The sequence below is a fragment of the Anabrus simplex genome, chromosome 6, assembly GCF_040414725.1.
Source record: "Anabrus simplex isolate iqAnaSimp1 chromosome 6, ASM4041472v1, whole genome shotgun sequence".
NCBI classification, from domain to species: domain Eukaryota; kingdom Metazoa; phylum Arthropoda; class Insecta; order Orthoptera; family Tettigoniidae; genus Anabrus; species Anabrus simplex.
In genome coordinates this window covers 270,856,687-270,883,352 of record NC_090270.1, presented here as the reverse complement: position 1 = coordinate 270,883,352, position 26,666 = coordinate 270,856,687, and the positions used below count along the sequence as shown (strand labels likewise).

The 26,666-nt window shown below is 41.3% G+C and overlaps 1 protein-coding gene across 1 annotated transcript in view; it reads left to right on the top strand.

The window, feature by feature from the left end:
- LOC136876443 (collagen alpha-1(IX) chain) overlaps positions 1-26,666 on the top strand; it is a 407,441-nt gene that overhangs the window by 181,498 nt on the left and 199,277 nt on the right. The window contains exon 3 of the mRNA XM_067150419.2: positions 17,532-17,615. Within this exon, the coding sequence (XP_067006520.2) occupies positions 17,532-17,615 (84 nt within the window). The remainder of the gene's footprint in view (positions 1-17,531; positions 17,616-26,666) is intronic.

The following is a 26,666-nucleotide window of genomic DNA, read 5'->3' as shown; positions in this document are numbered from 1 at the left end:
AAATCTCCAAACCAAAGCCCATGGCACTATAGCCCTTGAAGGGCCTTGGCCTACCAAGTGACCGCTGCTCAGTCCGAAGGCCTGCATATTACGAGGTGTCGTGTGGTCAGCACGACGAATCCTCTCGACCGTTATTCTTGGCTTTCGAGACCGGGGCCGCTATCTCACCGTCAGATAGCTCCTTATTTCTAATCACGTAGGCTGGGTGGACCTCGAACCAGCCCTCAGGTCCACGTAAAAATCCCTGGCCTGGCCGGGAATCGAACCCGTGGCCTCCTGGTAAGAGGCAGGCACGCTACCCCTACACCACGAGGCCGCCTTCACAAATCTCACGAATTAAAATTGTATGAATAACTTCGGGAGAGGATTAAAGCGAAATTAACGCGATGGGGCCAGCCATATTTCGCGAAATAACGCAAAACATTGTTCCCTTTTCCGAAATCCAACATAAATTAATGCGAAAAAATTATGCCTCTATTTATAGTGAATGCTTTATTGTGTTTCATGAAAATAATAGATTTATAGATACATATGAAAAAAAGTGAGCCTCCGTGGCTCAGGAGTCAGCGCACCAGCCACTCACCGCTAGGTTCCGTGGTTCAAATTTCGGTCACTCCATGTGAGTTCTGTGCTGTACAATGCCGCGGCGGGACAGGATTTTCTCCGGGTTCTCCAGTTTTCGCTGTCATCTTTCATTCCCGCAACACTTCCCAATATCATTTCATCCGACAATCATCAATCATTGCTCTAGAGGAGTGCGACAGGCTTCGGCAGCCGGCATAGTTTATATCCTTGCCGCTAGATGGGTGCTTCATTGATTCCATTTCTGACCCGGTCAAATGACTGGAAACAGGCTGTGGGGGTGTTCATATGGAAGAAAGTGTCATAAGACTTATGAGTTATGAAGGAATGTTTGCGCGTGCTTCCATTCGGTGTGCGAAAGAGGATCCTCAGAACGTAATTTTGTAGAATAAGAGTCGTTCAAAGTAACCATTTGCTATACCACCCCCCATAACTCTCCCATAGATCAGATGAGCTTCTACACTTTTTATAACCTACGTAATAAAAATATCCCAGACGTTAATTTTTACAGACATAAATGACATGATTTTTCCAAGACTTATATCATTCTATAACAACGCCTAAGAATTTAGCACCGAGCAAGTTGGCCGTGCGGTTAGGGGCGCGCAGCTGTGAGCTCGCATCCGGGAGATAGCGGGTTCGAACCCCACTGTCGGCAGCCCTGAAAATGGTTTTCCGTGGTTTCCCATTTTCACACCAGGCAAACCACCTTAATTAAGACCACGTCCGCTTCCTTCCCATTCCTAGACCTTTCCTGTCTCATCGTCGTCATAAGACCTACTTGTGTCGGTGCGACGTAAAGGAAATAGGAAAAAACAAAAAAGAATTTAGTAAATCGGTTGTTTGAAGGTATGTGTCATTTAGCAGAATATTTATATCAGCATTGCAATCCTTTTTAAAATCAAAGTTCACCACAGTAGTCTTGTGAGGTTTACCATTAGAAAATTGGAAGTTAAAAATCTGTTGATCTGTTTCAAGAGTGCATTAAGATTGTGTGGTTAGTAGAAGGCTAGATAACATCAGTTTATATTTATTTATTTGATTTATTTTTCAACATATATTTCTGCCCACTTACAGAATATTTCCATTCTTTATTTCTAATATTAAAAATAATGTACAATAAAAATTAAAACCTAATACTATACTTATGAATTATGGACAGTGGTAAGTGTGTGTTTCAACTTATGATTTTAATTTCTCCTATATATACATCGTTAATCTAAATTAATCTGTTTTTTTTTTTTTTTGCTATTTTGTTTTACGTCGCACCGACACAGATAGGTCTTATGGCGACGATGGGAGAGGAAAGGCCTAGGAAGTGGAAGGAAGCGGCCGTGGCCTTAATTAAGGTACAGCCCCGGCATTTGCCTGGAGTGAAAATGGGAAACCACGGAAAACCATCTTCAGGACTGCCGACAGTGGGGCTCGAACCCACTATCTCCCGATTACTGGATACTGGCCGCACTTAAGCGACTGCAGCTATCGAGCTCGGTCTAAATTAATCTAAGGACTAAACTATTCATGGTACAAAAGTATGATAATCTATTTAATTTATGTCTTCTCTCTGTGTGAGTTCCCCTCTGGCTGACATTAAGAAGACACTCTCCACGTGAAATATGTCTACGTTTGGCATTTTATTAAACGACTGACATATTCTGTTTAATGGTGAATGCATATGGTGATTTGTGTTTGACCTTTAAATAAAGAAAGTTAAATTATTTCTATTACTTTCAAACGGTGCATACAGGTTTATTAGGTGAAGTAACTCTCGGTTATCTGCTTTACCTTTGATAATTCTGTGTAGGTATTTTACACTCGTTAATGTTCTCCTAGTATGCAACTTATCTATCCAAAAATTGTTATTAAGTCACTATATGCCACATATTTTTCACTAATTTTAGAGATACAGAAATACGGATATCCTAGAAAGTTTTCTTTAACATTGTTTACGTCATTTATACGTTTTTTACATGGTGGATTCCAGACTATAGATGCATATTCTATTACTGTTCTAACTAGTGAATTGTATACCTGTACAATGGCTTTGATATTTTTGTATTTGTTTGTGTTTCTCATTAGAAATTCTAAGTTTCTATAGGTCCTATTTACGGCGTTATTTATTGAACTGAAGTTTACTATCAAATATTACTTCTAAATCCTTCTTTTCTTCAACTCATTTTAGGCTCATATTGTTCATTTCATAAGAATGGACTTTTGGTTGTCTTTTTCTAGTGAAGATCACTGATTCACATTTCTTAACATTGAATTAAAAGTACTTGTGTTTTCCTAATTCAACCAGTAAATTTTCATGTCATCGGCATATAACTGAAATGTAGAATTCTTCAACACAGAACCAATATCATTAACACACAGAATGAACAACAGTGGACCTAATTTTGAACCTTGGTTTATGTCTGAACTTACCCTGTACTTGAATGAAGCTACCCCTTTGAAACTAACAAATTGAAATCTATTCCTGAAGTAGAAGTTAAAGAATTCGACCAGGTCTCAGCGAAAACCAAAACTGTGAAGTTTGTTTAGAAGTTTATGATGATCAGTCCTATCGAATGCTTTTGTCATGTGCGTGTATATGACATCCACTTTTCCTACTTGATCTGAAATAGATGACACATAATTTCTAAAGTTTACTACATTTAAACTTGTTGATCTTCCTTGCATAAAGGCATTTTGTTGCTCTATGATGACTTTCTCAACATATCGACAGATATTGCAGTAAAGTATATCCTCAAACACTTTGCATAAGACTGATAATATTGATATCGGTCTATAATTATGTTTTTCAATATTACTATCTTGTAAATAGGACACACACTTACTATCCTCCACAAACCAGGAAATATTTTTTGTTGCAGAAATTTGTTAATAATTATACAAACTGGATATGCAAGAGCGTCTCCGCACCCTTTCACTACATATGGGGGTATATTATATAGGCCAGCATTCCTTACAGACTGCAATCTTTTTTATGGCACATTTAACATCATCGACAGAGACCTCTGAAATGTTATGTCAAGTTCCTTATATTGCAGTTCCTCTAGAATATACTGCTCACTGTTTTCGATGTTATTTTTTGTGTATGTACTTTTGAAGTAAGAGGAAAATCCATCGACTATTTCTGTCTTACAAGTAATGAAATGAAATGGCGTATTGCTTTTAGTGCCGGGAGATCCCAGGACGGGTTCGACTCGCCAGGTGCAGGTCTTTTGACTTGACGCCCATAGGCGACCTTCACGTCGTGATGAGGATGAAATGATGATGAAGACAACACATACACCCAGCCCCCTTGTCAGGGAAATTAACCAATGATGGTTAAAATTCCCGACCCTGCCGGGAATCGAACTCGGAACCCCTGTGATCAAAGGCCAGCACGCTAACCATTTAGCCATGGAGCCGGACGTCTTAGAAGTTAAGGTGTTATCATTCAGTACATATCTGTGACATTCTTGATTATTGGTCCTCTTTTGCTTTAAAAAGTGCCAAGAGCTTTTGCTATTAATAGCCCTACTTTCTATACCTTAAATGTATTCTTTATGCGGTCCAACTCATTGGCTGAAGGGTCAGCGTTGAGGTCTTCGGTTCAGAGGGTCCCGGGTTCGATTCCAGGCCAGATCGGGGGTTTTAATCGCCTCTGATTAAATCTTCTTGCTCGAGGACTGGGCTTTTGTGTTTGTCCCAACACTTTCCTCTTCATATTCACACAACACAACACACTACACTACCAACCACCGCAGAAACACGCAATAGTGACTACATCCCTCCATATAGGGTTGGCGTCAGGAAGGGCATCCGGTCATAAAACAGGGCCAAATACACATGTGCGACACAGTTCGCACCCGCGACTTCACAGGTGTGGGAAATGCGGTAGAAAAAGATTAAGAAAAAGAATGTATTCTTTATACGCTGCTGTTATATTCTTTTTGAGAATTGCTCTCTTTGTTTTGAACTCTGTCATACTATATTCACTACGATATCTTATTTTCCTATGATACTCCTCATTTGAAATTAGTTGTTGTATTTCTATATTATACCATATTGGATAAGTTGTTTTACTATACTTGGTCAGAGGAACGCAGTAATCAAGAATCTCAAAGAATTTATTATAGAAGCAGTCTAAAGCATTGTTAACGTCCTCAGTATCATTCAGTTCTGACCAATCACAAGTGCCTAGTAATTCGAAGAGTAATTTAAAATTATCTCTATTATAACTATGATTCCTAAAAGTTGATCTACAGTCCAATGTACTCAATTTTCTTAGATTAACTTATATTGAGAGAGAATCAGTGCAGGATAACAAAAGCTTCAGATAACAAAGGCTGGTCTTCTCGCTCAATGTGAGTTTGCTCTGTTGTAGAGGCACGAACTAAATCTAAACAGTATCCAAATGTATTCGTGACAGTATTTCTAGACGTTAGATTCATGATATTTAGGAAGTTTTGAAACTGCATTGCTTTACTTGTACCAGCATCCTGATTTGTTTCTCTCAAATTAAGTCTCCTACAATACAAATAGGACTTTTATTTCCTGGATTTATTGCTGATTCAACTATTTCAAAAAAAATCATAGTATTGATCAAGGTTAGAATTTGGTGGGCAATACACTACTCCTATAAAATATGACCGACATTAAACTGAACTTTAACCATCACAAATTCGAATTCACGAGAGTAAACAATAATCTGATGAGCTTTAAACATTTTATCAATGGCTATAACCACCCCACGTCCCCTCCGTGCACCTGTTACTTTATGCTCTAAACACACAGTAATTACTAGGGATGATTTTATTATCATATATGGACTTAGTGAGCCAACTTTCGGTTATGCAGATTATCTTATGATTATTTTCAGAGGCAGCTAAAATAGTTCTTGAGTCTTTGTCCTAAATCCTCTCACATTCTGATACCAAATATCTATCTCCTCTTTACTACTATACCTATCTAAATGTTATTCGTGTTTTGTTTTGGCATTTTACCAGTGGCGGCTGGTGGTATATGAAGCTGGGTGTTGCACCAACATTTTCAATGTCACATTCTTATAGCTTACAGAAATAACATGAAACTAGTATCGTTAAGTAAGGGACTACATTCCTACTAAAACGGTAATAGCCTTACATCTGGAAATTACAATCCAGGAAATAAGAAGCTAATTATGCACTGTAACTACATTTACTCTTAATAATAATATTATTGGCTTTACGTCCTATTAACGACTTCGTACGGTTTTCGGAGACACCGAGGAGCCGGAGTTCTTTTACATGACAGTAAATTTTCTGGCACGAGGCTGACGTATTTGAGCACCTTCAAATACCACCAGACTGAGCCAGGATCGAACCTGCCACGTCCTGATTTTCGTTGAAGCAAGATGTTGGTAATACAGTGGGTGGTCTAGTATGGCGTGGAAAAGAAATTAACCAGCAAGTTGGCCGTGCGGTTAGGGTCGCGTAGCTGTGAGCTTGTATTCAGGGTGTAGTGGGTTCGAACACCACTGTTGTAAGCCCTGAAGATGGTTTTCTGCAGTTTCCCATTTTGACACCAGGCAAATGCTGTGGCAGTGCCTTAATTAAAGCCACGCTCATTTCCTTCCAACTCCTAGCCCTTTCCTATTCCATTGTCGCCGCAGGACCTATCTGAAATTTGTAAATTAAAAAAATGGAAATGAATTACCTTTATGAGAGGAGAGAAAGTAGGAATGAAGTAATCTCCGCGGAGTGGCGCAATCTAACGGGGACATTTGGAACTGTTTCTCGACAGGGGACTTGCTAGTCTCGTGCAACTCCCTGAGACCGATACTGGCTAGCATGCTACCTGGTGCTGTGCACGTGTGCAGGCTTATTAGACTCGTCCCTGCTGAGGGTGTCGTCCCATTTGCGGTCAGTCTCATTTGCGGTCACTCAGGTAGAATACAAAAATAAACTAGTTTTGACGGGTGAGACATTGTCCCATTTGCGATCACTCTTATCAGTGGCGATATGGAATTCCCTACTCAAGGACTGGTACAGGCAGACAGCCTTTTAAATAACTGGCGACAGCTGCCTGCTAGGATTCGGATACCGAAACTCATTAAATTATGTTTACAGCTTGAGTACGATGCGTTAATATCGGGACAGGGAGACTAAATAAGGCTTATTTATACCTTTTATTTAGGGTTAGCAGATGGTTATGGGTGTAATCAAATGATTTTTGAAATGCAGGACAAAAGCAGGGCGTATTAAACCGTTAAATTCTTCAAATTCAAAATAAATGTTTTGCTGTAACACTCTACTTCCTCGACATTGCGACCCTTTTTGGGTTGTGTCTTGATTGCGGACAAGGCAAAAACCGTCCAGATTCCGAACAACTAAATATACCCTGTCCAGATTGCGAACAAGAGATTAGTGTTGACGTGGGATACATAAAACAGATACAATTTTCAAAACAGTCTCATATGAAATTTTTGTTCTAGTAGTAGTAACATTAACTGGTACATTGGGATGTTTTAGATAACCCAACAATATTTATAAAAATATTTTTCTTATTGAAAATATTTAATAATTTAGTTTAGGGTAATCTTATGATTTAGAATATCCTTTTTATTGTATAACATACTGTAAGTAGAGGGGCATTTGTTTATGGTGGATTAGTGAGAGTTGTATTATTAATAGACTATTATTATTATTATTATTATTATTATTATTATTATTATTATTATTATTATTATCTTTTTTTGCTACTAGGTCTTACGGTGACGATGGGATAGGAAAGGCCTAGGAGTTGGAAGGAAGCGGTCGTGGCCTTAATTAAGGTACAGCCCCAGCATTTGCCTCGTGTGAAAATGGGAAACCACGGAAAATCATCTTCAGGGCTGCCCACAGCCGAACCCTTAAGCTGCCTGTTCATGGAATTCGGACGAAACGCTACTCGGGCGCTTCGACACCTCAACACGCGCACAGCTATGAAGATAGGTGTATTTGCTAAAATACGCTCCTTTTGTAGACCATTGGCGGCGTCTGTCTTCGGATCCCATGTAAAAATTCTTTGGTGATACATTTAGGGTTACAGAGCAAGTTGGCCGTGCGATTAGAGGCGCGCAGGTTTGAGCTTACATCCGGGAGATAGTGGGTTCGAACCCCAGTGTCAGCAGCCCTGAAGATGGTTTACTGTGATTTCCCAATTTCATACCAGGCAAATGCTGGGGCTGTACCTTAATTAAGGCCGCTTCTTTCCCACTCCTAGCCCTTCCCTATCCCATCGTCGCCATAAGACCTATCGGTGTCGGTACGACGTAAAGCAGATCCTAAAAGTAAAATAAGTCTTTCTTTCTTTCTTTCTTTCTTTCTTTCTTTCTTTCTTTCTTTCTTTCTTTCTTTCTTTCTTTCTTAATCCGTTTACAGTCCAGGGTTGTTGTTCCCTCGGACTCAGCGTGGGATCCCACCTCCACCGTCTCAAGGGCAGTGTCCTGGAGAGTGAGACTTTGGGTCGGGGATACAACTGCGGAGGATGACCAGCACCTCGCCTAGGTGGCCTCACCTCCTATGCTGAACAGAGGCTTGTGGGGGGGGGAAGATTGCAAGGGATAGGCAAGGAAGAGGGAAGGAGGCGGCCGTGGCCTTAAGTTAGGTACCATCGCGGCATTTGCCTGGAGGAGAAGTGGGAAACCACGGAAAACCACTTCTAGGATGGCTGAGGTGGGAATCGAACCCACCTCTACTCAGTTGACCTCCCGAGGCTGAGTGGACCCGTTCCAGTCCTCGTACCACTTTTCAAATTTAATGGCAGAGCCGGGAATCGAACCCGGGCCTCCAGGGGTGGCAACTTATCACACTAACCACTACACCACAGAGGCGGACCATGTAGTGTTTATCCGACATAATTTAAAAAAATCAGCCATAGATCGCCCTTGAGAGGTTTCTTTACCTTCTGGCAGAGTAACATGTAACGTCAGGATTACACTCAAGCAACCTAATTAGCATCAAATCAGAATGTCTGCTCATGATAGTTGAGACCGTACTACTACTGTTATTATTATTCTTATTATTATTGTTATTGTTATTGTTATTATTATTATTTATTTATTTATTTATTTATTTATTTATTTATTTATTTATTTATTTATTTATTTATTTATTTATTTATTTATTTATTTATTTATTTTCCTCAAATTGTAGGTACAATTGAGGGACGGTGAATGGCGAAAGGTCATAGCCCCACATACACGAATGTCCTCCATCCCCACTTAAAATTACAATATTAAAATATGCAATTATATTCTACATAGTGTGCTTATATACAGTTACCGTATTTCCATAGACATATACTGTATTTACATAATATTCACAAGACCTGTTCAACAGTGTATTATTGTTCCAACGCATACAGTTGTGAATATTTTGCATCAACAGGGGCTGCTTAACTGAGGCGGTAAAGGCGTGCTCCTTTCACGCAAAAGGACATGGTTCGATTCCCCGTCAGGAAGTCGAAAAATGTAGAGGCGAGATGTTCACTTCTGGAGAGGCACACTTTGCTGGGATTTACTCAGCTCACACTAAAAGTGAGTACGAAGTAGATTCTTGGGGGACAACGGCTGCCGAGTATAGAGTTAACAATTTACTCCCGATTTTACGAATAGTAGAAGCCTTTATCTTCCACTACTCCAAGTCCTTCTTGGTCTGAACGGTGATAGATTTGCTTTGCAATATTTTTTATGGTGAATGCCGCCCCCCCTCCCTTAATGCATTTGGCACTTTCCCATTATACATTAAATAACGCATGATAGATTGTACACGAAGGAGATGAATTAGTAATTTAGGACTGCGTATACTGACCCCAATTCCGTTCGCAATCAGGACGACACCCCTTTTTGAAGCAATTGTAGCTCATCTCCAACTTAGCAGTAAAATTACACTTCCTTCTCCCCATTATACAATAAGGGACACTTTTTCTTTCTTTCTTTCTTTTTTTTTTTTTTGCAAGCTGCTTTACGTCGCACCGACACAGATAGGACTTAATGCTACGATGGGATAGGAAGGGCCTGGGAATGGGAAGGAAGCGGCCGTGGATTAATTAAGGTACAACCTCAGCATTTGCCTGGTGTGGAAATGGGAAACCACGGAAAATCATCTTCAGGGCTGCCGACAGTGAGGTTCGAACCCTCTATCTCCCGGATACAAGCTCACAGCTGCGTGCCCCTAACCGCACGGCGAACTTGCCAGGTGGAAGTGATTTTCAGATTTTTATTTTATTTTTATTTTGATAGAGCTATCCAAGACTCACGATTTGAAACCTTTTTGGGCCTTTTAGCTCTTTAACTTTCGGCAAAATTGAGTAAATTGCTGCATTTTACGTTTTTCGTAGTACTTTGTCCGCTAGGAAATGTTTTCAATATTAATAAGTAGTTAGAAGACGTAAAATCAATCACATTATATTCGTGCGAATAGAACTACGGGGAGGGGTTGGGAGAATCCCTGAGTCTAGCCTAATTAGCAGTCTCCCTTCTGCATGGACGTTGGAAAACCCCAACAGGCTGCTGATAACTTTAAAGTGATCGCAAATGGGACACGAACTGGTCTTTCTATGCATTCCTTTTTTTCTTCCGAACTGGAAGTGACCGCAAATGGGACAAATTTTGCTGTGACCGCAAATGGGACTGACCGCAAATGGGACACAACCCTGCTGAGGTACATTGCGCCGCGCTGTCCGCTAGGGAGTTGCCGTAGGAAAGCAAACCCCCTGAGTTTGATTCGAAGCCAGCAGTGTTTGTTGGTCCATTACGAAACACTAATACAGCGAACAACCGAAGATGGTTTTCGAATACATGTTATGTTTATTAAACTAAAACGTTAGAAGAAATGACGACAAATGAAGTGCAAAATTATTGGGAGTTGTGTAACCCTGCAACAATACCACGCAGCTGCCCCTGCATTTTACTTTACCTTTTCAATGTCTTCTGAACATTTAATCTGTAAAGCCGGATCGCCTGGCTTCCTCCTAACAAATATCTTACCACTCCACACCCAGCAGAACTGATAATTGGCCGCTTTCCTCTTTGCTCTTACCTGTGCAAAGAGCTTCTTCCTGGAAGGGGAAAGGCCTTCATTGATGAATACCGGCTGGCTTGTTGTCCACCCAAGGTCGAGGATTGTTATTGTCTTCCCTCGTTTAGCTCTGGCATCCATCAGTTTTTCCATATCCACTCTCCGCCACGGGGTGGTGTTGGAGTGCCCGGTCTGGCAGATGTTCTTAGGGAAGTCTGTGATATATATCGATCATTGATAAATCGATATTCACCCGTGGCAGCAATAACTTTACCGACCACCTCCTCCGTGCTTTCACCTTGTGTTTCTGGAACTCCGTGGATTTCTGCGGAGTTCATTCTGGAGTACTGCTCGATGTCCTCCACTCGTCCCTTTAAGTCATCCACTTCCTGTTTCAATTTGTTGTTTTCCGATTTGAGAATGTCAGTTACCTGTAGCAGGTCCACCAGCGATCTCCTCTCATCATTCACCGCACTTTATGTGTAGTCTAGTTTGCAGTGATAGCCTCCAAGGAGTATCCTAGGTCTTTTTGCTCCAACGAGCTAGAAATAGAGCTCGTCGTTTTGTTCACTTCTTAGTTCTTTGTAGATGTCCTCCATTGTAACATTAGAAGGTTTAACACCCTCTCCTGCTTTCGTTTCTACTTTGTTACACTCCTCACAACTCCATGTTATACGTTTATTTCTCACAATTGCATCACTCTCACTTTTATTTTTTTTACACACTTGCTATGGTACACAGTTCCACACTTACCACAAGTCACCTTGTGACCTCCTGTGATCGAATCTTCACAGATCTTGCATGGAGCCATGTTAGAAGTTAGGTCTCCGTGTAGTTCTTTATAAATGTCCGTAGAGCCGTTACCCACGTTACTTTCCAGAAATTACACTTTACACTGGCCACACTTTCCCTAATTTACATAAATTTACTACATTTATAGTAGTATCCTCGTTGGTGTCGCCTTACTTCGTCCAATTTACGGAGCTCCACTCGTACACACCTCTACACGACCGCCATGTAACTAGATAACTAGATGATAAAATCAACGTCGGTGGATGCAGAGTGGGTTTCGGCCCTTGGGTTTCGTCCCTTAAGAGGCCACGGCTTGCCCGTGGTCCAACAGCTCTGTACTCTGACCGGCCAACCGAGCAGAGGAAAGTTGGCCACGGCTCTACCGTGGCTCCACGCCTCTGCATTCGGGAGACGGGCCTGGGACACAGTGCTGGACTTCACACATGGCTCCACCCGTCGGCTGTCCTGAGAATGGTTTTCCGTGGTTTTCCATTCTCCTGCACTAAGGCGAATGCCGGGACAGTTCGTAGTATAGGCCACGGCCGCCTACCCCCTCACCTTCTCCGCGCATCTCCTTCACCGTAACAAATCTCCCGGCCTGAGAGACGGCGCCACCGTCTAGGAGGCCCGCCTCCCCCTTCAGGGGAGGAATGAAAGCGTTTAGTAGTAGTAGCAGTATAAAATCAAATGTCTGAGCAGTTTGCGGTAAAGGAGGATTTTAAGCAAGAGTTTTTAATATCAACATCAGATAGAAACATGTTACGTGCCCATGACAAGCTCGCTGCGAATTAGAATGTCCCATCAAGCAGTACAAACACGTTCTGTTCCTACGTAATGGCCCAAGAATTCGCCGCGTCAAAGTGAGAATGTAAATATGTTAAACATGGAAATCTCGGTAATAAATTCAACGCTGCTGAGTCTCCTACGAAATTCTGTGACATAAACAGAGATTAAGGCGCGACATTTGTGAGGCATTCACTTGGTTGTACAGAACATGTAGGACATCAGAGGTTATGTTCATAGAGGCCACTATTATACAGACGGCTTCTGTAATATATTTCATGTTTGCGCAGTAAATTTTACCACCCGACGACCTGAATGTCCATCAGCCAACAGCACAGTTTTATGTAGAGGCAGACTACTCAGTATCAAAAAAGACGAAGCAATCTCAATACAGACCGGTGAGCGAAAGTTAAAAGGATGCTTGACAGAATAGGAATGAGAGAATACTGGGATAGGGAGTTTCAGAAGAAAGACAAGAAATGGTACAAGAAAAGAACGATTAAAATGACAGATATGGAGAAAAAAATGATTACGACAGAATGTAAGAATAAAAAGACGTTATCCGAATTCTATGAAATTACCCAAAAATGTCAATTAAGAAAGTTCGAACCCACTATCTCCCAGTTGCAAGCTCACAGCTGCGCATCCCTAACCTCACGGCCAACTCACCCGGTAGTTTACATTTGAAAACCATGTGACCTAAAGACTTAAATTTTGTTATAAGGAAAAAGTATTTTAACTGTTTATAAACGGATACAGTACAGAGCCTCCGTGGCTCAGGCGGCAGCGCGCCGGCCTCTCACCGCTGGGTTCCGTAGTTCAAATCCCGGTCACTTCATGTGAGATTTGTGCTGGACAAAGCCGAAGCGGGGCAGGCTTTTCTCCGGGTACTTCGGTCTTCCCTGTCATTATTCATTCCGGCAACACTCTCCAATATCATTTCATTTCATCTTTCAATCATTAATCATTGCCCCAGTGGCGTGAAACAGGTTTCGGCAGCCGGCACAATTCCTTTCCTCGCCGCTAGATGGGGCTTCATTCATTCCATTCCTGACCCGGTCGAATGAGTGGAAACAGGCTGTGGATTTTCATAAACGCATACAGTATACTTTAAAATATATATGGTTTCTACGTTTGCCGGCACCCCCGTGGCAAAACTGGATAGCCATGCTTTAATACCAAATGGGGCTGAACCAGCGGCTAAACCCAACAGCGGTATCTGTTAATTATTACGTCCAAATGAACGCTGGAAATACATTAGTTGTAATGAAAACTCACTGGGGCTTCGGGAGCGGAACTCCCAACGAGCAAAGCGAATTAACGATATGAATACCATTATACGCAACGGATCTGGATATATTTCAGGTGGAGATTCTTATTTACTCACCCTATGTTACAAATTGAGTTAATATTACTGGGCATTCATGTTCTCATTGTAATCAAATCGACTCAGAAAGCCATGGTTTACAACCTATCAAGAAAATAAACGGTGTTAACCAGAAGAGAACCATTAGTACACTGTCAGTTTGAGCGATGACACTATACCTGACTGACTGACACTGCGGCAGACTCGATGATGGTCGCAATTTATGGCAGAGAGCTGGGTGCTTGTCAAGCAAGTACTTAGTTAAACTGTGGGACGTGCCTTGACTGCCAGATGCTTTTAATAAGAAAATTAGTTTTCTGCTGCACAACAAACACGCTAACTGCTCGATAAGATCTGAGGATGTGCCTTGCGTGTCTTCTCGTGTTCCCAGTCGATAGGTACCATGATTAATGTTTGGAACACCTGTGAACCCGGTTAAGTGGGCTCCCTATGAATTTTATAGAAGAGTTACCTAAACGATATGAATTAAAATGTTATTATTATTATTATTATTATTATTATTATTATTATTATTATTATTATTATTATTATTATTATTATTATTATTATTGCCGGCCCCGTGGTGTAGGGGTAGCGTGCCTGCCTCTTACTCGGAGGCCCCGGGTTCGATTCTCGGGCAGGTCAGGGATTGTTACCTGGATCTGAGGGCTGGTTCGAGGTCCACTCAGCCTACGTGATTAGAATTGAGGAGTTATCTGACGGTGAGATAGCGGCCCCGGTCTAGAAAACCAAGAATAACGGCCGAGAGAATTCGTCGTGCTGACCACACGACACCTCGTAATCTGCAGGCCTACGGGCTGAGCAGCGGTCGCTTGGTAGGCCAAGGGCCTTCAAGGGCTGTAGTGCCATGGGGTTTGGGTTATTATTAGTAGTAGAAGTAGTAGTAGTAGTAGTAGTAGTAGTAGTAGTATAGCCCTTTCTGGTGGTCATGATCGTTAAGCCAAGAAGTCTATGTCGTCTTACACCGTGGTTAGCCGTAGTTAGCCGGTTCAGGACCTGTTAATGAAAAATAATGTTTACCATTAGAATGTTGCCGGTATGGTAGGAGAGGTGCTGGTATACAATTTCTAATCGCTAGAATGCCTGCCAAACACCTGTATTGAGTTCCAAACCTCCCAGCAGTGTTCATATGGAGTAAGGGGAAATGGCGCTTTTAATAATAATGGCGTGTGGCCTCCAAAAGAGGGCTGGTGCAGGTCTTTCGAGTTGGTACCGTACAGGCAACCTGGAGCCCTATGATGAATTCTAGTGATGAGTATGGCACACATGCCCAGTCCCTAAGCCATTGGAATTAACCAATGAAGGTTAAAATCCCCGACCCAGCCGGGAATCTAGCTCAGGCCCTTGTGACCAAAGGCTAGAACGCTAACCATTTAGCCATGACGCTGTTGATGATTCATCCGTCTGATGGAGATGTTAAGCCTCAAGCAGACCCCTTGGTGTTATTCGACAAGAGTAGGTTTTGTCCCGACGCCGGATTTCACCCTCTCCGTACCTCATGATCAGTATTATCCTTCATCGAGACGAGCAGGTTGTCCTGAACCAGGCGAGTCAAACATGTCGGATACTCCCAGCAGTAAAAGCCATGCGATATAATTATTAAAAAATAAATTGTCTATATACTGTATTTAAAACACTAGGCTAATTTTTGTGTACGAATTCGAGAGAACGGCTGAACCGATTGACATCGTGAAGCATTCTGACGAAAGCTCTTGGCCTGTAGATTTGCAGAGTATCTTTAAAAGTACAAACATTTCTTTCCGTATATCTTTAAATTATTAAAGAAAAATGTAGCATTCTGTTTGATCAATGCGCTCGCCAGTACTTCAAGGCCGCCTGAACCGTGAGAGCGCGAAGCAGGTGGCACGATAGGGGAGGTGAAAAGAGGAAGGCATAACAAATATGTAGGTGGATGCTCCGCCTAGTCAATACTAAATATTAATTATTTATATTTATTTACATAAGTCTAGTACATGTTTCGAGAATCTTAATACATTCCCTTCATCAGCTAGTCAAATTAAAATTAAAATTGTACAGGAATTCCTTCCACCTCCTTACCCAATTACATCCACCATCAATCATTTCAACTTCATTAGCTCCTCAACTGAGGTTGGCGACAGGAAGGACATCCAGCCGTAAAACCATGCCATGTAAATTGATCTCACCTCATCCCCCACTCGGTATCAGGAAACGGGACCGGCAGACATACGTTCAATAATACGTATGTTGGGTATTCATCCCCAAGGCTGGCCTGATCCTCAACAGCTTCATAATCAGCCGTCATTACCGGCCTAGGCATTACTGGAGAGGCATTTTAGGAGAAAGAGGAGTGAGGTATTTTCCCGTTGCTTTCCTCAGCAGGCCAGAAATTGCTATACATATCAGTCTGCTAAACCCATTGAAATCCCGCACCAACCGACCCTATGAGCGACATTTTCACAACAATTATCACAGGGACTGGATGCATAAGGAATAGCCTTACTAGCATCGCTCATTCCTCAGTCACTTTCATATTGTCAAGGCCAAGGATACGAGTCAGCAGGTCAATGAAAATAACAAATTTGTTCGAACACATACCAGAAGATAAAGTGCATTGTAATACTTGGACTTGCGAGCGAAGGTAATAATAATAATAATAATAATAATAATAATAATAATAATAATGACGGAGATCTTCAAGATTTTTAATTTTTAACAAACTTCCAAACAATCTGCGTGCATATTTGTCGGAAATCACCCAGAAAAAAATCGTGTTGCTTTCTTTTGGATCCTGTCCATTTCTTGTATGAAGTAGTTCTTGTAATGGTTCCATACACTGGAACCATATTCTAATTGTGGTCTTACCTGAGACTAATACCCTCCCTCCTTTACATCCTTCCCACAACCCATAAATACCCCCATAAGCATGTGAAGAGATCTGTAATGTTTATCTACAATCCCGGTAATATGATTACCCCATTGAAGATCTTCCCTTATATTAACAAGTAAGTGTACCTAGAATACATAAAACCCATCAACGTTCAGGTGGGCATTTGCGCTGTATTCGAATTCTGAGGCTATAAACATTACAGGTCAAGTTTATGTGCTGTTGGTCCTTCCGCTGACACTTACATTGCTTGTGACAGTTGTCAACAACCACATGTGTTTATTTACATTTCGTCCTTAAGTTTTACTCACGACAGTACAATGAGGATCATAGAAATAATACCATGAACTTCTGACTCTCCAAGGATATAATGATTATGCGGTACTGAAGAAATTATAAATTTTCCATTATTTCTAGATAGAAACAGTGGTTCTAGTTGGATTTTACATGGTAATAAATGCCTTAACTATCTCCCCTCTTCTGTCTATAGTTCAGCATTTGGACGCTGACCACATATATCTTAAGGGATATCAGTATTTTAATTCTGCCGTGGCCCACTAGATCGCCGGATCTGTTATGCACTTTAGGATTCACACTGCTCCTCAGCTAGTGATGATGAACTTTGGAAACAATCAGTGTTGTGTAGAGGATTATTCTTAAGGACACTATTACAATGATGTGTAGTGCAAAGTTGACTGATTTTATTGATTTTTCTGCATATCCTATATGTATGATTGTGAAATTGTAGTCTTTTCTTCAGTTATGCCTAGTAATTCTATCATGTGACAAACAGATTTTACATAACTCTTCCAAGGCATTATTCCTTTTATTTAGACACTACAGAGTAAGAATTGCAATATAATTATATATACATATACTGCTTTCCTTAGAAATATCTTCAAGAATATTTGTGTGTCCTGAATTCTGCTCGTTCTGTCAACCTTTGAAACATAATACAAGTATATCCCTCCTGTTACATATACCCCACTGTCAACTGGGGTAATGATTTTTACTTTGTGATATTTGTATTACTTGACTGGTGTGTAAAGTAGTGATGCATGGCACTGAGAGTAGTTCCGTTCTGCCCCGATAGAGAGCGGAGCGCTCGACGACTACGACGAGGAGGCAGAATATGACGGCGCCCTGCCCACATCAGATTATGGCTACGAAGACTTGGGTACGTCGTTACATGTGTTGAACATAACACCTGCATGTCGGTCTTCTGCTATTAACACGTGTGGCCTTCTTCTTTCATGTCTTTACTAGAACCACACGGCTCCCAGGGACCTTCCTCCTCAACAGTTTTGATGTAGACATTGGAGGGTCAAACAATTCCATACTCTTAAACGACATTTTCAGTCTGATATTATACATCTTAATGTAATTTTCGTGCTTCCTTATTGTCATTTGTTGTCTTATTCTGAAAATGCCCATTTCTGCTTAAGAACAATGGTAGACAGCCCATTCTGACTGAACGACAGGTATCGTATTTTAGACTTCGTAAAGGAGATTTATTTAGGTCAATTAGCGATCAAAATTCGTAGTTTTCTTGGAAAAGGGAATCATCGTGTTACTCAAATCGTGTGAGGCTGACCTGTCCACCTCCACAGTGCAACGGTTAGTGTTATTAGCTCCCGTCCTCGGAGGCCCGGGTTCGACTCCCAGTACTACCAAAAATTAATGATCGGCAGAATGGGTGCCGTGTTGGTAAAAATGGGGCGTGCAACTCACCTCCATTGTAGTTGTGGCTCCGTGGCTGCGTGGATGATGACCATATTAGTTACCTTAAGAGATATTGATATTTAAATTCTGACATGGACCACTAGATCGACGGATCGGTTAGTTCCCTTGGCTCAGGGATGGGTTTTTTACCCCTAGCATTCGTGTACTAACGCGCCACACACTACACTATGTTTCACAACACAGACACTGAGTTTCCTCTACACTGCAGACCCGCCCACCCTCATCGGAGGGTCTTCCTTACAAGGGGTGCACCAGCCACAATATTATATTATTATTATTATTATTATTATTATTATTATTATTATTATTATTATTATTATTATTATTATTATTATTATTATTATTATTATTATTATAGGGCGATATTCTACACTTTGCTTTGCCAACAAATATTCAGCCATAATTCAAACGTGTAATTAACTTCCTACACATTACCCTAGTTATCTCTGGGGTCCCTGGAGTGTCAGTTTGGTTTTCGCCATGTTTTTAAGGCTGGGTCTCCTTCATGACGCCAGATGGATTGTTGAGATGAAAATCTCAAACCAAAATCGACCGGGATCCGAACCTCAGCCTTCTAGATGGGAAGCCGGCAGCAAAGCCATTGAAGTAATAACGCCCCCTGTCACTTAAACATGCAATTTACTAAACAGAGTCGTAGCATGAAACAGCCCAGTAGAGTCCTGGCGTGCCAGGACGAATGCTGCCCTACTTCAGATAAAGGAGTCCACATCTCAACAGTGTTGCTTGTTTTTTTAACCGAGTGCATTGCCTCTCATATGAGAGAGCTCCTCGGTTGGCCTCACAAGTCTGTCTGAAGTCCATAATGGCTGGCAGAGAATCGAATTTGAGGCCTGCATTAAGAGACAGGCACGCTACCCCTACACTACAGGGCGTAATAATAAGGCATGGCCAAACTTTCAGGACACACTCCTAATACGTAGAAGAAGAAAATATGTTATATGGACATGGGTCTGTAAACGATTTATTTCCATGTTAGAACTCATTTTTTACAACTCTACAAAGTGCATTAATCATGCGAAAGAATAGAATGTACCAGCACACCACACGAAACCCTTTCTTACAAGAAATGTTCAAAATGCCCTCCGATAGCATTGATACATGCATCAACCCACCGTCACATTGAATTCCGAATGCTCTGGAATATTGTGTAAGGTTTCGCAGTCTTCCATAATATGAGCACGAAGACTCTTGTCCCCACTGTCCACAGCTCTGAAGATGGTTTCCCGTGGTTTCCTACTTTCACACCAGGCAAATGTGGGGACTGAAGCTTAATTAAGGCCGCGGCTGCTTCCTTCACACTTCTATCCCTTTCCTGTCCCATCGTCGGTGTCGGTGCGACGTAAAGCAACTTGTAAAGAAGACTTGTACCAGGGATTGATACACAACAGCTTTCAAATGTCACTACAAATAAAATTTTGCTGGGTTCAGATCCGGAGAACGTGGAGGCCACGGGAGAGTTTCCGGACCTATGTACGTATATAATATTTTCGTCTACGTGTGAGGAATGTGTCCTGAAAGTTCGTCCATAATTTATTGTTACACTCTGTATACAAGGTAATTCACATTAAATGTATAATGTGCACACATTGAAATATACATTCTCATAAAGGTAGTGTGAAACCCGAGTTATATTGCTACTGGCTTCTCACGAAAACGACCGCATTCTGAATGCTAGCCGATGCATATGGGATTTCGGAAATGTCCATTTATGTCCCTGTGGTTCGATTTCGACGTAAAACTTGAAGTCGCATGGCTATGATTACGACATCAGAAGCCACGTAAATCTAATAATAACGTGATTAGCTTTACGTTTCACTCACAACTTTTACGATTTTATGGAGACACTGAGGTCCCGTAATTTTATCCCTAGGAGTCATTTATATACCAGTGAATCTATCGACTCGAGGCAGACGTATTTGTGCATCTTCAAATTCCACCCGATGGGGCTTGGTTCAAACTCGCAATCATGGACTCAGAAATACAGCGCTCTACTGTCTGAGTTGCTCGGCCCGACGTATGTAAAACTACAAGCTTGCTTGCTTCTTATAAACCTGTGCGTCCCCCGGCTTTCAACCTTCATTGTTAGGAATATAACCGTTTCGCTGCTTTTATCTGTTCACAATAAAGAGAAATTCAGCTTCCTTTCATGCATTATTGTGTTTCCCTGTAAGTTAACAACTGGCAACTCAAAGAGCTGCCTAGAAGTGAGTGGAATGGGAAGTGGAGGAAGCAGAGTTATCGATTTTGTTTCTACAGTGCAGTGTTTTGTTTGTTTCGAGTTGTTGTTCAGTTCATATTTATTGCATGGTTTGATCATTTGAGTTCCACGTTGTGAGTTCCTTAGTACCCAAATCACTTACATCTAACCTGTGAAATATGTAATAATGTTACAAGATATCGCAACCAAGCGCGTCACTCCATGCGGAGTTGATAAGAAACTGTTATCCAGCATTCTGAGGTTTTCATTTGATACCGCAGGTCTCTCACTGGTGCGACTTGACTCAAAGAACATTTTCCCCTAGTCTACTGAAGCTGTCATTGATGCGATACAAGACAAGGAACATTAAAACAGCAACGCATGGTGACGTTTAGAGAAGCACAGTAATAAGCTAACTGGAGCCATGCAATGAGCGAGTCTGGGCTTATTCCGTCTCCACTTCTACTATAGTTCTCTCAATTTCCTCGTTAACGACCGGGGAATCAAACATTTACCAGAACAATCCCCCGACAATAACCAGATTTATGACTGTCTGCAGTCGTCTCTATTGTGACCAATAGCAGATGACTCGTGACCAATAGCATGCTTACTTCGTCAGTGATAGTCCACGTGAAGTACTTCGAAAACGTGCCGGTTCTGAAGCCGGCTCGCTTGTCAGGCCTCCAGTGATGCACAGTTGCACGCAGTTCTGTCCAGTCTCGCTGTTCGCTCTCAGACACTAAGTAGTTAAAACGGAGACTTGACAACGTTGTGTCTCGAGCTGGGGAAATCCTAGCACACCGCGGACAAAGAATGTAAACACAACCAGCCAGCTAGGCTTCAAAACCGTGCTGGTCGTTAACGAGCAAATGGCAAGAACTATACCCAGCTCGTCTGGTCAGAGAACGAGCCTGTTGCCAGAACGAACAGAGAGTCTGGACAGACTCAACCCAAACTCAGTAGATATGGCCTATATTTGAGCAGCAAGCTGTGTGGGTCAACCTGAACTCGACGTCAGGCTTGATACCAGACTACTCAATTGTTCACTCACTCGGTGGGTGATCAAACTACGTGTTGTTGCCATTTTTGTGCTTCATGCAAGTGCGTTACGAATGTTCCATGCAGTGGCTGTACAAGAAAGATGTTTGGAGAACCAATACATGTGGCAACAGTGTACCAGCGAGTGAGTCATTTGAACTTCGTGTTTCCTAGCTGCTCGATCTGTCCAGATTCATTTTCTGCTCATTGTCATCAGGCAGCATGGGCAGTTCGGCGAAGTTGAGCGCCTTTTTAAGTTTGTTCCTTCCAAACACTCATTGAACAAAGTGTTTGAGCAGGAAACTCTGAACTAGTTTAGACCGAGCGGGAGCCATTTCTTATAAATGTCAGAGTGAGTATACACGTCGTTTTGCACAACTCTAGAGCCAACTACACGCTACCATGATACAGTGCTCAAAAATGTTTTGCATATTCTGGTTTAGTGCACTTTTCAATTTGCTCTGTGTGTGTAAGTACTGTACATTATTCATTGCGAGAGATGCTGTCTTTACAAACAGCTGTCAACCTGCTGCGGATAAGAGACAGTTGCTGAATGTCAGCAAAAGGATTAGGCCGGTGAACAATTACTGCCTTCAGTTCACGCTATATATGTTCAGCAAAATTCACGTCTGCAGAATTTGCTGGTCACACCATTCACTGTATGGCATGCGTCTGAAGGAATTGTCCCTCGCCCACAGCGACAGAAAATGCTGTAGCTACAGGCTAAAATATCAGGATGATATAAAATACGATGAACATTGATAATGAGGCTGTAAGAGAAATTTTGCCTGATAATTGAGCAAAAGGAATGCGTGTTCGAAACTGGTCCTTGCATCAGGACAACGCATCAGATCACAATGCCCTTCTCCTGACGACATTCTGGACTGTTGAATGCATTCCAGTTCTTGATCATTCACCATACTCACCACATTGTGCCCATTGTGACTTTTTTCTCTTCTCCTAAGGTTAAAAGTATGTTGAAGTGGACTCATTTTCAGTTCGTGGAAGAGTTGGAAGAATTGCAGCGGTGTATGGATAGAGAAGGGGAGTACTTTGAAGGTGATCAGGTGAAGTTGATATTATCTGTCCACTAACAACCACAACTCATAGATAATATTCTGGTTATGTACTCTTTGTCCTTTTGCCAGCCTGCAAATATTGTAGAAAGATATCTAAATAAATAACGATGAAAGATTCTAACCTTCTCTGACTTCTTTAACTAGTTATACTGCTCATTGCTGTCTGATTGTCCTTCTAGATGTAATTTGGTTGCTTGTAACAACTTATACCATCTCTGTAAATAACATTTACTCTTTGTACGTTGTAAAAAGTAGTAAGGCCAGTTAGCCGTGCGGTTAGGGGCGCGCAGCTGTGAGCTCGCATCCGGGAGATAGTGGGTTCGAATCCCACTGTCAACAGCCCTGAATATGCTTTCCCGTGGTTTCCCATTAATTAAGGCCACAGCCGCTTCCTTCCAACTCCTAGCCCTTTCCTATCCCATCGTCGCCATAAGACTATCTGTGTCGGTTCAACGTAAAGCCACTAGCAAACATAAGTATTATTTGTTTGACTAAAAGAACCTTTCCGCAACCAGTGTTCGCTCAGTAGCGTCACCTTCTCACTGTGCGCTTTCTTCCTGTAACGAAAAGCTTGAGAAAATATCGTATAAACTCCGCAGTACAGTATTAAATTCCTTGAAATGGCCTGAGAACGAACAAATGGCATTGGAGTAAGAGACAGATGTGGTTCCTCTATAGCATAGGGCTAGCTAATAATAAGAAGAAGACGTGCCCAGGAAGAGGCGTCTGAAACTTTCTATGGACATGTCACGAAGATGAACCCAGCTAGGATGAACTGCCGGCTTCTCAACTCCTGGATGAACAGGAAAATAAGGACACCATGGCTAACATAAATGAAAAAAAGACATACAGGAACAGGGAGTAACTGAAAACGACATCAGAACCTCTCAGAAGAATTATCAAACAAAAGAAGTTTCACGACAGAACACCCTATAAGTAAAGAGGCGCTCTCTGGACAAAGGAAATGGAGAAACCCAGCCAGAGAATGCGAGACTTCAAGTCTCTCTCAAAACGGAAAACTTGTATTTCGTGGTTCTCTGGTGGCCCATTCAAAATAATAATAATAATAATAATAATAATAATATATTTACGAGGTCTAGAATGTCTTAAAGTTGCTCGCAATGCTCGCTATACTAATTCTTCTCTCGATTTATCGAAACACTTTATCTCCCCTCTCGATGGAATCAAACTATGTGTTGTCTGTAACCCTCTGCAATTCGTAAGAGGCTACTAAGCGGGCAACAACCAAAAAATCTGCACGCTCTCTCTTGTCTTCTAACCGCAATAACATACCCATGATTATATGGTTTTCCGTGTAGCAGAGAATATGTCCGGCTGCGAAGTTTTTTTGCATGTTTGTTTGTTTTTGTTTGTTTATTTATATTTGTTTGTTTGTTTGTTTGTTTGTTTGTTTGTTTGTTTGTTTGTTTGAGTAGAGCGTGAAAATGGCAGAACATAGTTTTACGAAACTCGGCATATATTTTACAAGTGTGTTAACTAAAATGATAGGCTAATTTGCATTATGACATTCAAAAGAGGAAGGGGGCTAAGATAGTTTGATTTTGATATTTTTAAAACGTTCAGTTTTATTCAGAAATGTTTCAAAAACCTTAATTTAAATTCAGTTATAACATTTCCTATCATGGCAGCATTTTAGATACAGCCACACCTGACTGACAATTCCGAATGATCTAGGAAATGGGAACCGGAGACCAGTAATTTACCATTAATCCACAGAGGAAATGAAATGGCGTATGGCTTTTAGTGCCTGGAGTGTTCGAGGACAAGTTGCTTTTAATTTGATGACGTAGTTAAAGATTGTCTTTGTTAGTTGACTCTCGTTCATTCTTGTGAGGTCCCCATGAAACTTCAATCTCCTCTTACGTATGGTGTCTGCCTGTCTAGATCTTCATTTCTCCTCTTCCTCCATGTACCGTCCTTTCTTTTTTCGGGGCCTCAGATCTTTCTCAAGATTTTTCTTTCTTTCTTCTCTAGCTCATCCGTTTCTCCTTTCTTATTCAGTATCAGACAGTCTGAACTGTAAAGTCCCTCTGTCTTGATAACCGAGGTATAGTGTCTGATCTTTGCCCTGTAAGATATCGTTCTTCTGTTGTATCTACTCTGTACTTATCTATAGGTTAACTCCATCTTTCTTGTCCTTCCCTTATTTGCTTCTTTATCAAGCCCATCCCGGCTGGATCAGTTCACCAAGATATTTAGATTTATCTGACCTCTTGATTTTCCCATACTTTGTTTCCAGGTGCTTTTCTTTATTATGTTTGTATGCTTTGTACTCTGTCTTTTTATATGAGATTCTGAGTTCTGCTTTCCCTGCAATTTCATGTCAATTTTCAGGCATTATTTGGGCTTCTGTTTATCTCCTGCTAACAATGCCATGTAATCAGCGAATGCTAAGCAATCCATCTTCACATTCTGTTTATTATTATTATTATTATTATTATTATTATTATTATTATTATTATTATTATTATTATTATTATTATTATTATTATTATTATTATTATTATTATTATTTGTTCGTATCGGCCTACTAAGGACCACGTTTTTTCAGCTGTCTTCTCTGGGCTTTGATCTTTGCCCAGTCCTCCTTCATTCGTTGTCAGTGTTGCTCTTTTCATTCCTCCGTCCCCGTCTTTCCCGTCTTCAACTTTGGCCTTCCTTGAAAAGCTGGTGTTCTTTTAGTTTCCTCCTAAGTGGGCTGCGTTCTTGTACATCGCCATAAGTGATCCCCATCTCCTGTAGGTCCCTTTCCACCTCCATGAATCAAGTCGCCTGGGTCTTCTTATCTTTAAAATAGGTAATGATCTGGTTCGATAATCGTGTGGGTTTCAATCTTAGCAAGTGGACATAAAATGCAATTGTCCTTCTCCATATGACATCAGAGATCTTCTGGACATGAGTATACAGCTCATAATTATACCGTCCGACTCGTTGGCTGAACGGTCAGCGTCCTGGCCTTCGGTTGAGAGGGTCCCGGGGTCGATTCCCGGCCGGGTCGGGGATTTTAACCTTAATTGGTTAATTTCATTGACACGGGGCCTGGGTGTGTGTGTGTTGTCTTCATCATCATTTCATCCTCATCAAGACGCGCAGGTCGCCTACGGAAGTCAAATGGAAAGACCTGCACCTGGCGAGCCGAACCCGTCCTGGAATATCTCGGCACTAAAAGCCATACGACATTTCATTTCATAATTATGCCGACGTCTTTGTCTTTAATTGGAACAAGAATTATCCTTAAGACCTTTCTTTAATTTCCAATTTTTCTAACAGGGCTTTCTTGTTCATAGCAAGGCATTCCGCTCCATACAGAGCCTCTGATCTTAAGACAGTGCAGTAATGTCTGAGTTTTGCGTTAAAGGATATGGACTTTTTGTTGTAAACGTCTTTGGTCAGTTGATAAGCCATTTCCATTTATTATTATTATTATTATTATTATTATTATTATTATTATTATTATTATTATTATTATTATTATTATTATTATTATTATTATTATTATTTGCAAGTGGTAGGTATAATTGCACTATAAAGGTAATGGCAATCAATGTGTATTTGCAACCAACTCACTTCTCCACACTGTCACAGTTCTTGAATTACTGATGCTGACTTCATTGACAACACACCTCACTCTTAGAAGGTTTGCGTGTTTGCCAATCCCCTCACGGCCTCTTGGATAATTAGAGGGCCCGCTCGTTTCTTCAAATGATGATTGATGCCCGCCCTCTGATTGCCAGCAGCGCCACACGTGCCACTTGTAGCCGCTGGCTGCAGCTTCTCACGACCCAACAATCGGCACTTTCCATTCGATAATATAATTGTTACTGCCTTACACCCTCTCAGTAGAGTTACAGCACGCTAGGATATCTGTATGAAATATCAATATCAGCGTTGTTAATCCTCAAAATTAGAGCACTGCTTTCTAAAATACACCATTAAGAAGAAGAAGAAGAAGAAGAAGAACTAGAGGACGCTTGCTGCTCCGCACCATTCTTCACAAATCTCTCTCTCTCTCTCTCTCTCTCTCTCTCTCTCTCTCTATAATAAGAGTTTTGTCTGTACATTGCTCAGAATTTGAAAATAATAGTATTTCTGTATCGGTCATGTCCACAGTAACATGAAAATGCATTGT